The following is a 14,944-nucleotide window of genomic DNA, read 5'->3' on the forward strand; positions in this document are numbered from 1 at the left end:
ATAGCTAGCTTTCCACCTGCTCTAATAGATAAGGCAACCATTCATCTCTTTGTATGCGGCAGAACATCAGTACAGGCATGATGTCTATTCTAATATGGACAATATTACCACTCTGGGAATCTGATCATCATGCACACTAGCTTCAAAAAGGCATGTCCATAAAGTGTCTCAAAGGTGCAGGGAAAAGCATACCATTAACCATGGATGTCAGTTAGCCTCACGATGAACTTATGGATTTGTCTCTTTCAAAATTAACGCCAGATTTTGCTGGCTTTCTAAAGTTTATATAAAAGCAATATATTTACCATTTATTTCCCACCACTCCTCCCACATACTACACACACAAAAGTATATCAAGGCTATTACTCATTTTGTGAATAAAAAAAAAAAAGAATCCCACAGCATTTCTTTTTAATAACTGTTCAGCTACAAAATTTTATTGGTATCCTTTTATGTTCCCTCTAGAGGATGTAATGCACAAAAGCATTGCCACGGAACATATAAAATTACAAATGAAATTTATTGTAAAAAGTAGAATGTCTTCTAGACTGGTGTCAGTATTTATTTCATTCATAAACCAAAACTGCAAGTATAATATATTCATTGTCAGCAAGTTCAGGTGTGTAAATTGCCATCCAACGGTATTGACTGATATAAGACAGATATTGAAAAGACAATTTAAATTTACTCTTCCAAACATAAACTGTTCCACAAAAGCACTTTAAAAACTCCTTCAAGGTTTTGTGTTGTGCTTCACATTTTATGGTTAACTACATAATTTGGTTGTGTCATAATCCACTGTGTTTGGCAATTTGGCATTAAAGGCCTGCAAAGCGGATTGAATCCTTACCACCTCACTGGTAGACAGCTTGAGTCTATGACGGAGCAAGCAAGAGAAAAGGTCTAGACGACGTTGGCCAGGTGGGGAGAGTTTATTTACACGGTCCCTTATTTCTAATAGCTGCAAAAGTGCTGAGTCCTGCGATCCCTGAGTATAGGGGTAGTCCAGCTGTAAAATCAAGTCACGAATTGCTTCTGGGTCAAAGTGCATGCTGTAGCCAAACACTTGGATGTTGTTGATTTTCATGTAGCCCAGGTTCCGTGAGGGATCGATAAATTCCAGGGGTTCATAGTAGATGCTTTCATTGCCATTTGGACCATTTGACTTAATTCGACTCCTCAAATAGATATGAACTGTTTCAAAAAATGTCTTCCACTTGTTGCCTAGTGTCAGCGTCCAATTATAACACTGAAGGGGTAAGTCCAGCTTAGTCCGCTCCCAGTCTGGGAAATTATTTTCATTCACAGGCATAAACCAGCTCTCAGAGTGGCTGCCACCAAAAGGGTTGACATAAACAGCTAGAACAGGCTCCAAGGTGCTGTTTTTAGTTAGGCAAATTTGAAGAGAGAGACCCAGTATCATATGGACCAGGCTAGACTTGTACTTGTTGCTCTTAAGGGTAAGGAGCATCCGTTTGCGCCAGGAGGGATCAAACCAGCTATTGAGGCGCATGTCATTGCTGATGAAAATAGCATGGACTTCAATCCTCCGGTCTGTTTTCTGCAATAAATACTTCATCTCCAAGTCCTGGAGATCTGTCTCAAACCCAATGTAATGCTCTGTGGACTCTGCCACTTCCGGCTTGCAAAGCCCTTGGCTCAGCATGTATCCAGTGTTACAGCTTCCACAGCGGGTACGGTTATCAGGTGCACAGATCAAGCATGCAGAGCCATCACCTATAATGCACGGAAGGAACCCATGGCAGGCAACTTGGTCATTAGGACAAGTGCATGAATGAGTCTCTTCAGAAAAGCTTCCCAGAAGACCATTTTCATTGCAATACAGAAAAGACTGGATGCGGTTTAGCCAGTAGTTTGAAGATCTGTAAATTAAAAAAAAAAAAAAGTAAAAGAAAGCAGGAATCAGATCCCAATCAATATTTCCCTGTAATTTTTCCACTTTGAGAGAGAAAAAATATATGGTATTAATATTGAAATGTCAGTTCACAACACCTGGAATCATATAAATGAATAAATAATTTGCCTATATGATGAAAAATCACAAACAAATGTCACCATAAATTTACTGGCATAACAGACTGTTTGGTTTACACTTTCTTTTCATATGCATCATTCGGAAACCCTGTGTGTGTGCCTGTGTGTGTCTGTGGGTGGGTGGGTGTCTTTGGAAGCTTGCAACATATTTCTTGTTACAAGCTAGAATTCCCTTGATTTAGAGTGTAAGGTAGAAAGAGACCTGATTATTTGTCTGGAATATCAAACTGAAGAAACAATAAAATAAATACTTTGAAGGACTTCTAGCACTATAGTTTACCTGTTAAGCATGGATGAATATATTTCTCTTTCCTAAAAATGAACATGAAAGGTTGTATTATAAAATTCTTTTTGCAATAATATTTAGCCCTGACTGCAAGCAACAGTTAAAGTCCTAAATCATGTAGACAAAACAGACATTGAAATCAGCAGAATTGTTCAGTAAGGCATAGATGCCAGGAGAAAGACAGTGTGACCAAAAACAGAATCTGGAAACAAGACAGAGAGAAATGATCTTAAATGCTTTTTCTTTTTTTTTTTTTTTTTTTGTTTTTTTTTTGGTATTCTTCAGATGTCTGTGCTGGTCACACCAATACACTGCTTGAAGAACATGTTTTGGCTGCTACTATGTCAAATTCTATTGTTCTCATATTGATGAAGATGTTATAAACATCTTTCTTTTCAACACATTGTTTCAAACAGAAAATGCAAGAACTAGTATCTCAAGCTGACTTTAAAAGGTAGGTAAGATAGCACTGGTTTTTAGTTCAAGGATTCTGCAGTCAGGATATTAGTTTCTTTCTCTAACAATGAAATAAGCATCCACACATCAAATATATCAATTTAAATGCAGCAAAATCATATAATTCCGTAATTCTGCGCAGTAATACAGATGTTTCTCCATTGTGAAGCATTTATGATGTACGACACCGATCTAAATAAAGGAGAGACTGATGCATCAGTCCAGTAAAAGAGGCTGAGGCATGGAGAAGAATCCACTATGAGGCATCCAAACTACAACTTTCATAAGACATCATAATAAATTAATATTGAACTGACCCAAACTAAACATTTCAATCCCGTTTGACAACCCATTTTTTTGAGTCAAAATAGAAAGTTGAATAGTTTTTTTCCAAAATTGAAATGTTATCCAAAACAGTTCAACTGAAAAGTCTCAACTACCCCTGGTTATTACTGATTCAGAGTATATACAAGCTTGGATCTTTCAGAAAAGAGAACTGAATGAGGGAATTGGGTGGGAAATGGTTTTCCTGTCCTGGGGATGAAAAAAATGCCTTGAATCAGGGTAAAAATAAAACATCACTCTTTAGCTAAAAAAAAATCACTCCAAACATAATTTTGAAATATATTTCATTTTGAAATCTTGGAACAAAAATAAGCATTCTTAATATAGAATTTTATTTTTTAGGTGTCCAAATGAGACTTTTGACATGACTTTTCCAAATTATTTTTTAATGAGAAATTTTTTTAAACCAACTCTTTCCTTCGCACAGTTTTGGGATTAATTAACTGACATTTGCCAACTGAAAGACACACAGACACAAAATCAGCTCTACTTACAACCTTATATTGATAATGTCTAGTTTCTGCTGGATGGAGCTTCTGAAGTATGATTTAAGACCTCAAACCTAGGTAAAGTGAACTAATTTGATATTTGAACCAACTAACATTTTGACAATTTTAAAATTAGAGGTAACACATCAGTAAACCCCTTTATAGTATCTCAAATTAGAGTGTTTCTGAAATAGTTAATGCATCACCTCTCTATCTAATCAACATAGCTAACTTCAGTCTACATGTCTTGCCCAAGGCAGCAAACAAAATACATGACGATCCCTTGAAGCAAGGTTCTCTGATGTAGCTCCTGGCTAGAAACATTTTTAAATGACAACTGAAATTTAAAAGCATATTTTTTTACCAAGTGAGGACTGATTTCTATGGCAACTGAAATGAGTACTGCATCTTAAAATACACAGGCCCGGTTATTGGCAATTTTGTTTCTATTTTTGGAATGGTTTCCCACTTATACTTTTTAGATAAGGAAAAAGTCATATCCATGGTTACGATATGTTAACTGAAATGGAAACAATGGTGCATATCAGAAGCCAGCAACATTTGGGGGCAGAATGCCAAAAATACTTACAACCTCAAGTTGTAAGATGGTGTCCCACAGCTGGACATTAGGGGAGCCATGAGCGGCCCAATCCTTGTTGTGGCAGTGCAGCCCCGGCCCCTTCCCTACCATCTACCCCAAGGTGCATACGCACCTGCCAGCAGCAACAAGCTGGGCGGAGGCTCCTTGGACTTTGATGCAGCTGCTTGCAGCCTCCAGGCTGCCTGACACAGTTAGCCCAGGCTCTGGGAAGGACCCTGCCACCCACCACAGAGTCCAGGCTGCTTGCAGCAGTGGTGGGGAGGCTGCAAGCCACTACACCAGGGTCCACAGAGCCCCAACCTGACTCATTGCTGGAGGTGGGTGCTCACATGCCCTAAGGCAGATGGTGGGGAAAGGGCTGGGACTGCACTGCCACAACAAGGATCAGGCCCCTTATGGCTCCCCCACTGTCCACCCCATGGTAAGCATGTCAAGCAAATTTCCTTTGCCTGCCACGCTCTGGCATACATGCCAGGGGTTGCCTATCCCTGGTATACATATTTGTGTAGCCATTTACACTTAATACCACATAACTGAGATAAACCATCCTTATAAAAATTCTACCCTTGGAAAAATTGAAAGTCTCCAGTCAAACATCCCTCATTACATCTTTTTTCTACACCTTTATTCTTTTATATAAGAAATGATACTTAGTAGAATTCCAAAATCTGAGTGATATGAAACATGGAAATCTAAAGCTATTTATTTCTTTTGTGTCTTTAGGTTATACCATTTGCTTTTAATCTCAAAATAGTCATCCTGCCATGTTACTAGCAGTAAGAACTACATAATTAAAATGTCCAGGTTAAGTACTTCAAATAGATTCTTTTTGTCTGATCTGTAAATATGAATTCCTTCATTATCTAGTTCCAAGAAAAGTTCTGTTTCTCTGAAAAGTTTTGTTAGTAAAATATGAATCTGTTAACATGAAACAAATGTGAATTTGAGGCTCAGTGGGAGCTGGTTATCTGAAGAAATACAAAAAAGGTTCATTTTTATATTATAGAATATTCATAATAGAGGCTAAATCCTCTATGTGGCTTCATCAGAGTCTCACTTTCCTTCAGATACTTATTTTCTTTGCCTGTCATTTTGACAATGTCACTTTCTACTTGAAGCCCTCCAATGGATTCCCCTTTTTAATCACAATTTATTTAAGGATTTTTCCTCTTCACTGTTTCAGATAAGCCTTTCTTGGACTTCATAGTGCATCCCATCTTTGTACATTTCCAGCTCAACCAAAGATAATAGTGAAACTCCCTTTGACTTCAGTGGGGCCACTATCTAACACTTTTCACTCTAAGCTCTGAAGGTCACTTCCAGTAACAATGTCTTTCTAAGTTGTTCTGTTCCATTCAGGATTAATGCATTCTTACTGCTGGTTTCCAAAGTTTTAAGGTTTTTCTTCCCCTGTGTCTGTATTCTAGATCAGATTTTACTTCACATGTATGCCACACAGTATTTTGTTCCCCAAACAGTTCCTTTCTCATTAATTTGTGAGAAACTAGTTGCTAAATTAGATGCTACTTATTGTGAGTTGAAGTACCACAGTCAGGTGTTCTCTGTTTTGCACAGTCTGGCTTGGCACAGCTTAATAATTATATTGCTACTGTTATTATTATTATTATTAATAATAATAGTAATAACAACAATAATAAAGAAAACATGGTGAACTTAAACTACTGTTCACCAGGGCACCCTGGGGGAAAACTAGAAACAACGGCCACAAACTCCTGGAAGACAGTTTCAGGCTGAACATTAGGAAAAACTTCTTTACAACTAGGGTTGCCCAGACTATGGAACAAGCTCCCCATAGAGGTGGTGCAATCATCTTCAAGAGAAGACTGGATGGTCACCTGGCTGGGGGTGTCTGACCCCAGATGTCTTTCCTGCTTATGCAGAAGGCTGGACGCAATGATCCTTCGGGGTCCCTTCCAGCCCTATGATTCTATGATTATAACTTGGGTAGCACTGAAAGGATTCACTTTATGACACTGGAATTATTTCAATTGGAAAACACAGTTCTGAACTGTGATCTGTTTTTGCTTTTCAAGTACTAAAATCAGGTGATGTAGAACTACTTATTATTATCACCATCAGCAGCAAATCCTTGCCATCAAGGATAATTGTCTTCCATGATTGTCTAATCTGTGGGTCAAAAGATGGCTGGTGAAGCCTATCCAGGATCTGTTGCAGCTCAGGAACATGTTTCCATGTGGAGTGGGTGGCTCCAGGTTCTTGATTCAATCTGTGACACAGTTTTGCTGCTGCTGCTTTTCCATCTCCTATTGTCATCATAAGGTTTGAAAGTACTGAGATCCTTGAAGCAGCTTCTTCCTCCATTTGATAGTCTCCAATGAGTTGATGTTGCATTTTTTCAAGTTGGCCATAAAGATGTCTTTGAAGTGCTTTCTCTGCCCTCCTTTGGAGCTGGGAGAATAAAACTTGCTTTGGGAATCTGGAGATGGATATCCATACAATGTGGCCAGCCCAGTGAAGGTGATGTTGGGTGATCAACACCTTGATGATTGTGGTATTTGCTTGAGGGCAGATGGTAACAATGATGCTCCCAATGGATTTGAAAGATCTTCAGGTGGTGTTGATGGTACTTCTCCAGTGGCTTGAGATGTCTCTTGTACATTGTCCATGTCTCAGCTCTATACAATAAGGTGAGGATCATGACTGCTTAATAAGTCATGAGCTTAGTTCTGGATCTGATGTCACAATCTTCAAACACCCATTTCCTCAGGTATCCAAGACTATACTTGCACATTTGAAGGGATGTTGGATTTCTTCTTCAGTGTCAGCTTTCTGGAAGAGAAAGCTTTCAAGGTATGAGAAATGTTCAACATTCTCCAGAATCTTACTGTGAATCTGAATTAAGACCTGGGGACCCATAATTCAGATTCATTAAGAACTTGTTGATGAAGGACCATCATCTTCTGAATTTTAAGTCAGTCTCATTTTCTTATATGCCTCAGTAAAGATGTCAACAATAGCCTGAAGTTCTGCTTATGAGTTTGCACACACTACAGCAGCATCAGCATACTGGAGCTTGATGACTGAGGTCAGGGTGGTTTTGGTTTTGGCTTGGAGCCAGCTGAGATTGAACAGTTTACCATCCATTTTGTAGTTTAGATCCACTCCCAACTGGAAGCTTGTTGGTGGTCAGATGTAGCATTGTGGTAAGGAAGTGTTTGAGCAATGATGCAGCCTAGCTTAACTCCTATCTTAACCTCAAAGGAATCTGCAATAGATCCATTACTGAGAACCACCACTCATATACCATTATGGAGCAGGCAAAAACTGGTGATGAATTTGTGTGGGTATCTGTACTTCAGAAGGTTCTCCAGAGTGCTTCTCAGTTGATGGAGTTGAAGGCTTTCATGAGGTCAAAGATGGCTGGGGGCAGAGGTTTATTTTGTTCCTGACATTTTACCTGCAGCTGGCAAGCAGTGGATATCATGTCAGTTGTGCCTCTTTATGCCCTAAATCCATGCTGAGATTTTGGGAGCAGTTCTTCAGCAAGTGGAAGGGGACAGTTCAGGAAGGTTCTTGCAATGATCTTTCCTGTGGTGGACAGCAAGTTGATCTACTTATCTACTTCTACTTATGGACTGATTCACAGCCCACTGAAATGAGTGAAAATACTCCCCTTGACTTAGGGTTTTAGGTCAACTTTTGAATGTGTTTGAAGTCTCTATGTTCTGACCAGCACTGAAAAAACTGTAATTTGCATGAAAGATATTTATCGAATTCTAATCTTTAAAAAAGAACAAAATATCAGTTGATTAACATTTTTTAAAATTATATCAAGCATAATAGCTGGTTGCAAACTTTTTAACAAGACAGGTTTTTCATTGAAAAAGGGCAAATTCTTCAACCCAAAACTTTTCACATAAACATCCTTGAGAGAACAGGCCATTAAGAACTGCTGTGACAATATGGGCTTCATTAGTCTTTTGTGTGTAGCTCAATGACTGAGCTATTTCTACTTTAAGGTATTAGTCTCCATTTTTATCTTTGTACAAAAAAATTGCCAAAAAGTCTCTGTTTCATTCCAGTGCAGAGTGAAGATCAGTAGTAGAACTATAGGTGGGCAAGCTGGGCAGGAGCCCCAGGGACTGCCAAGGCAGGGCAGGTGCTTCACCTTTTCATTCCTCTACTGTACCATGTACTTGCAGGGATTCTGGCAGGTAGGTACAGTGCTGGGTGTGAGATGGGTAGGGAGGGCAGAGCAGCAACTCTGTGCTTGGCACTTACTGGCGGTTCTCTGCTAGAGGAAACTGCCATTGAAGGGAGAAGTATTGATTAACCCTTCCCATCCCTTTTATTTGGTTCAGAATTTTGGCTTTTAAATTGTTGCTTAAGATGTATTTCTGTAATGGCTTCTCTGTTAACTTATGCAGTGACAGGTTTCCCCATTAAGCCTGTACAGGCCACTGCCCATTCCCCATGCACCACCTTGCAGCACTGCCCAGTTATGCCTCTGAGGAAGACAAATCCCAAAACTAGGAAATTATTCATTAATTGGAAGTCCTGTTTTCTGACCAGTTCATATGAACATTCAGATATATTCTCTCCATTCATTTGTAATTATTAGAAAGACTATAAAGTTATGCTTCATTATATAAAATATTATTATTCCGCAAATCCTCTCAAATGCTTACTTTGCTTGTAACAAACTGTGTTCTTGGTGTTTCTTTATGGAAAGTACATCTCTGAAGCATTTATCTATGAGAAATGGCTTGCTCTTATACATAACTTCTGAATTTTCACCTCCCTCCTTTTACATTTATTTTAGTAAGTTTTACTGCCTCAGAAAAGTAACATATTCTCAGCTTTGTGGATTTAAATCCTCTCAGTGAAAGAGGTACAAATTGGTACAACATTGTATGCTTTCTGATGCTGTTCCATTAATGTGGTTTCTGAAATAAGCATTTCTATGGATGAAAAGAACTTGTGGTCAGAGTGCCCCCATCTGTAAGGAGAAAAAAAACAAGGATTTTAAGTAGAAGCAAAGTTTCAGCCATGAAATCTATCCAGTCCCTAGTATGATTATTGGCCTAACAGCAGGAGACAGAAAGCTGCCTGCATACAGACTTTGTGCCTCTATGCAGGCTCTGAGTTTCTTTCCTTCTGAAACGCAACACGCTTTACTTCTGCCCTCAGAAATTACTACAGAGTTTGGTGGATTGCAGGACTCCTGCAGTGCAGAAAAGGCTCTCTTATTTTTTAGGCTTATCTACTGGTGCTGTAGGCAAGGGGACAATATGCATTAGGTTAATTCTTATCCCTCACCATGTGCAGCAGTCCTGATCTGTCCTCTATAGAGCCCAGGAGGAGAAGGAAATTGCTGTAGATTAGCTGTGGAAGAGACCTTCTGTGTATAAATACTGGGGAGAAAGTCTCATGAAAATAAGCAAAAAGCATGATTTAAAAAAAATATATGGCTCAGTTTAATAGCATTTAGTAATCAAGATGCTTTTGAAAACTCTGCTTTCACTTTATCTTCATCTTACAAAAAACAACGTATATATTTGCACTGTGTAACTCTCATGTTATTGCAGTACAGAGATCAAATACACAGGTCCTGATAATCTTAAATACATTTTTAATTGCAATGTCTTTACTTAGGTTACATAACAAAATAAGAATTATAAACCTTGGCAAAGATTTGAAGAATAATAGTGTGCCATTCTACACTTTTCTTAGTCCTGTCTAATGGGTTAAATATTAGCAGTCTCTAAAATAATGCACATTTATTCTATGTCACAATGATTCTGTAGAGAGAAAAATACATGTTTAGACTGCTTTTATTCGTTAGACAGAAGATCAATGTAAATATCTGCATCTCACCCTCAATTTTAGGTACTACACTAAAAACTGCTGGACTTGATTTCCAGGGAAGTCAAACAACATTTTTTCTGATGCAAGGATGGTTCCTCCCAAGGAATGCTTGAAAAGCCACCTCCCTTAAGGACTTCAGTAAAACAACTTTATATTAGTGCATAAGCTAAGCGGAGTTTTGCTGATAGAGGCAAAGCAAGGGATGAATTAAATTTCTGGGCACAATTCAAAGTGTCAATTTTGACCTGTGAGAGGCTCAGCTGTTTGGGTCCTATAAACCTAAAGGACTATTCTATCACCAGCCCTAAAGTCAGTTGAGAGCAACTTCCTCTAGATGCAATTTGTGCACAAAATTTGTTTGGAGAGGTTGTTCTCTAATTGCTATGCAGCTTTGGAACTCCCTCCCTCTTGTGGTTCATCTGAGCCAGAACATCTTCTGAAAGCACTGTAATCCTTTTTATTTATTTATTTGTTTATTTTTATTTAACTAGAGCAGGCCTTCAGCTGAAAGAGGTAAATTGGGTAGCATTGTCTGGGGAGTCTGTTGTTATTTTACATTTTTTTAAAATCTATTTTTATAATTTATCTGCTTTATATTGCAAAGCACCCTGAGCCTCCTTAGGGGGAGGAAGGATATAAATCTACCAAATAAATAATAGGTAATTCTACTTGCCTAAACACTTTCCTAATATGTGCCACTCACCTTTTATGATGCTTTGGCTGCAGTTTACCACCACACTCAATTTCAGTTCAACATAACATTGCTAAAAGTCTTTAGGCAGTGGGCTGCAGTACTTTTAACCAACAGGACCATATTGTGTGAGCTATAAAGAGCTAAGTGAGAAAATCCTCACCTCGTATAAAATGGAACAACTCTATTGAAATCAATGGACACCATTTAAATCAGTCAATTGTGATCATGTCCAAGTAGTCTTAATATTTGTTACTCTTACTGAGGTATCTATTAACTGTTTCTGTTATCATCCTGAGTGACAATGTAGAATTATTTAGTGTAAATTGATTACACTGCACACATTGTAAATGTATTCTTAATAATTCATATTCTTCATGTGGCTTTTAAAATTTGCAACTTTTCCCATCTCTCTATAACAGCACACACATCAACAGAAAATAACTTGGAACCATTATAAATTAGGTATCAATGCTTGTCCAATACAAAATAATATTAAACATAAAACTAGAATTGAATGGTCTCCCTATGTAATAGCTGTAGCAGGTATTTAATCATAATGCAACAACTCTACCTCCCTCTCTGCTCCACTAAGTGCTCAACATCTGTTCTATATCAGCAGGTTCAATGGCAGATGATGAACACTCAATGAAGCAGCTGCTGAGTAAAAAACAGAGACAATTTAACAACAAATGTATGGATACTAAAACATCCATTGCCTATTTTTTTTCTTTCTTTTTTTTTCTGGAGACTGTGGAGTCCTGTATAAATTGTCAGAACAGGAACAGCTAAGGCAATTGCCCTACATCCTTTTCTAAACTGTTCAAAACCTGATCTGATGGAGTTTCCTCCACAGAGCAAGAGCAAAGTAAGTGTTGCTTGCTTCTGTGATAAGACTGCCAGCAGACATTAATTGGTACTAAATTGGATAACAGTCTTCATGTGTGGCTCCTTGTCTTCTAAGACCTAGAATGAGACCACCAAGTTATGCTAAACAAGCCAAAAAGGGGTCAAGCAGATGGTAATAATTTAGAGCCTGGTTTACTGAAATTAACTGGCAAAATTAAGAGAATGCCTTCTCTACAGTCATTGTGTGCTTGCAGCTTGTGTACATGTAATGGAACAAGCTTGAAACTACTTAGTTCAAATACTGCTATTGCTTTAGCACACATAGAATTGTGTCTGCTGCAGAATGTACCTAAGTAGTACTCAGGTGGTGGTCTAGCCCACTCTGGTCACAATACTACTGCAGTTGAATTATTAGAGTACTTAAAACTAACTAATTTAAATGTAGCCTGGGTATTGATGAAAAATGGGAAGAGATGATTGCTTTTTTTGTAAATTCATCATAGGGTATAGCCCTAGAAAGTATTCGGTTAAAAATGCAGGCATAAGAACTGAAATATGTATTTGACCCTGACAGAAATTACACTAGAAATTAGGAGGTGTCTAATCAGCACAAGACTGAATTTCTAGAACAGCCTTTCAAGAACAGTAGCAGGGGAAAATATGAAACTAGTTCTAAGCTGGTTATCCGTGCTGTTATGAGGCATGTGGTGTTTGGGCAGTTTCTTGCTCTCTGTTGTTCTCAGTGTTCAGACTGCTTGTACCTGTGTACTCTAGGAGGCTGCTGCCTGCAAGCAACCTTCTGGAGCTTAGGTCTGATACAGAAAAAATACTCAAATTTGTGTTATAGTGGCAGAAGCTTAGAGAAGTTTATTGTCACTTGGACAGTACACCAGCTGGTCTATTTAACAATTAGCCCAAATAAGGGCCTTGTTACATGTTGCACTTTGAGCTGATCAAACACTGATCCTTGTTAGTGCTAGCTTGAGTTTGGAGCAGTTATACCTTAAGACTAAAAACCTTCTCCGACTGTCCCCCACCTGTACAACTGTGACTTGCAACTAGAGGGCTGGTGACCAGGGCCCTGACTAGGCTACAGCTGTGAGTTGCCACCACAGGGCTGGGGATCCAGGATGGACTTCTACTGCTGCTCTAGGTTGGGGTGTATGAAAGATGGGTTGTGGCATGGGTAGATGAAACATGAAGCTGGGAGGCAGAGAGCTAATGACACTGGGATGGGTAATGAAATGGGGGTGGAAAGGAAATGGGGTTGGGGGAAGGGTGGTGAAATGAAGGAAGTCAGCCACTAAAAGACAAAATAAAGAATAAAAAAAAGAAGAAAAGAAAGTAAATTACAGAAGGTCTCATGTTTTAACAATTTAGGATTTGGGTTTGGGGTATGCAGGTGCTGGTCCTGCTTCCTGGAGTGGCTGGGAGGTGGGAGTAGTGAGGGAAGGGATGTTTTTGGAGGACTCACTGCCTTATCCCGTGGAAGTAAACTCCAGCTCATGGAGACCATGTCCTGCCCTCTGTCTTGTTCCCCCCACCCCTAATCCCCAAAGACCCCATTCCTGGATCTATCCATGTCCTGTGACCTTGATAGATAGCATGTACTCTTTAAACTGTTTGTATGAAGTTGCACTCCTGGGGATGGGAAGGTCACACCTCTGGGGGCAGGAAGAGGAGATGGCTTGGTGCCAGAATTACCCCCTGGGCACTAGATTTCAGGGAATAGAAAGTTTGTCCATACAGAGCAGGAGTGACAGAGAGACCACTGTATTCTGAGATGCTGGAGGACTATAACTTGGGTGGCTCATCTGTGAGGAGTGGCCACATACCACGAGCTGGATGACATGGGTCAGAGATAAAATGCCCCCGGAGTAGCCTAAATTTAAATCAACTAAAGTTGCTTGAAACTAGTTTCAGGTATTTAATGTATGGGCAAACCAGGGGTTAAGAGTTGCTGGAGCCACCCAAAATGCATGTGTAACAAGCCTTTCAGTGAAACTTGCCTGAGACAGGTAGTGACACAGTACCTCAATTATGGTCCCAAAGGTTGCTACAGAAAACAAGTCTGGTAGCCTCTGTAGTTGTACCCCAAATGCCCTAGACACATGCTAGTGTTTATCTATCTCACTAGATGTCCATATCTATCGATGTCCATTTCTACTTGTTTCTCTGTCAAGTTTGCACACCTGAATGTTTAGTTCTTTTTACCTCTGCCTCATTAGTGGGGTTTACTTTTTACATTACTTCTTGCATTATCCAGCTACTGCTTTTGCTATTATCTTCTTTGAATCAGCTTCTTTGATCATTGGTGTGTTTTTATTTTTTACCTTTCTTATCAGATCATTAAGCAGTCAGTAAGGTCTATACTTCCCAAGCTCCTTTACAAACTTTAGTTTATAGCTCAGCATAACTATGGCATAGCAAACTTCAAAGTCTCACCGTTTGTTATGGCTTAGAGACTAGTTATATGACATGGACCCATTCACTCCTTTTTACTCCTATGACTATTATTATTATTATTATTATTATTATTATTAATAATAATAATAATAATAATAATAATAATAATATGCATGGAATTTGCATTAAGAGAGAAGAAGAAGACCATTATCAGTCCTCTAGGCTATTAAAGCCATACATGTCACACCACTTTATTCTAAAACTGATGGAATGCTCCTATTTCAAATGAAAATCTAGCATTCTGATTAGCAATGCACTAATGATACTCAGTGGATCTGATAAATATCTTCTAATGCAATCAAGGTATTTAATCAGAAACTAACTAAATATTCATCATATATTTCAGAAGTGAAAAAGTGTGTACAAATTACTAACAGAAGCCTTGCTCATTGTTCTCATGGAAGTATTTCTAAGGAATAGCTAGTAGTCCATTTGCAAAGGTGATTCCCATTGCAAAACTGTATGCAGAGAGGACCCTTTGAACTGATAGATATTCCAGGAAACACCAGATCTGGCCTTGTTCAAAGTTTGAGGTCCCCAGAACTGATAAAACACAGAGATTCAGAAGAGAAGCACTAGAGTAAGACATGGCTGGGCTGCAAATTAAGCTTGCAAAGTAGAAGGGAGATGATACAAGGGATTAGACTGTGGCATATGGGAACTAGATATGAAGCAAGACACAGAGGAGCTAGCTATTTCTAAGACTATTTTCAAGTGTCTATACTTGTGCTTTCTTATCTTTTCCTTAACGTTTTTTATTTTATTTACCACTATCCTAATTCCTCACTGTCTCTCACAGATACCAAGTTCTCATACTACTATTCTATAGCCTCTGTTCTTCACCTATCATTTTGTCC

At 38.8% G+C, this 14,944-nt stretch overlaps 1 protein-coding gene and 1 long non-coding RNA gene across 2 annotated transcripts in view; both read right to left on the reverse strand.

Annotated features, from left to right (window-relative positions):
• Positions 1-448: 448 nt before the first annotated feature.
• LOC102383839 (BMP/retinoic acid-inducible neural-specific protein 3) overlaps positions 449-14,944 on the reverse strand; it is a 156,474-nt gene continuing 141,978 nt past the window's right edge. Inside the window, exon 7 of the mRNA XM_014526351.2 lies at positions 449-1,883. Within this exon, the coding sequence (XP_014381837.1) occupies positions 767-1,883 (1,117 nt within the window). The 3' untranslated portion in view covers positions 449-766. The remainder of the gene's footprint in view (positions 1,884-14,944) is intronic.
• Positions 8,332-11,052, reverse strand: LOC106723041. The gene is made up of 3 exons (XR_001359031.2): positions 10,785-11,052; positions 9,533-9,640; positions 8,332-9,212 (listed from the first exon to the last, which is right to left on the reverse strand). It is a non-coding gene; the product is annotated as an uncharacterized LOC106723041 (long non-coding RNA).

Source organism: Alligator sinensis, unplaced genomic scaffold (genome assembly GCF_000455745.1).
Source record: "Alligator sinensis unplaced genomic scaffold, ASM45574v1 scaffold1144_2, whole genome shotgun sequence".
NCBI lineage: Eukaryota > Metazoa > Chordata > Crocodylia > Alligatoridae > Alligator > Alligator sinensis.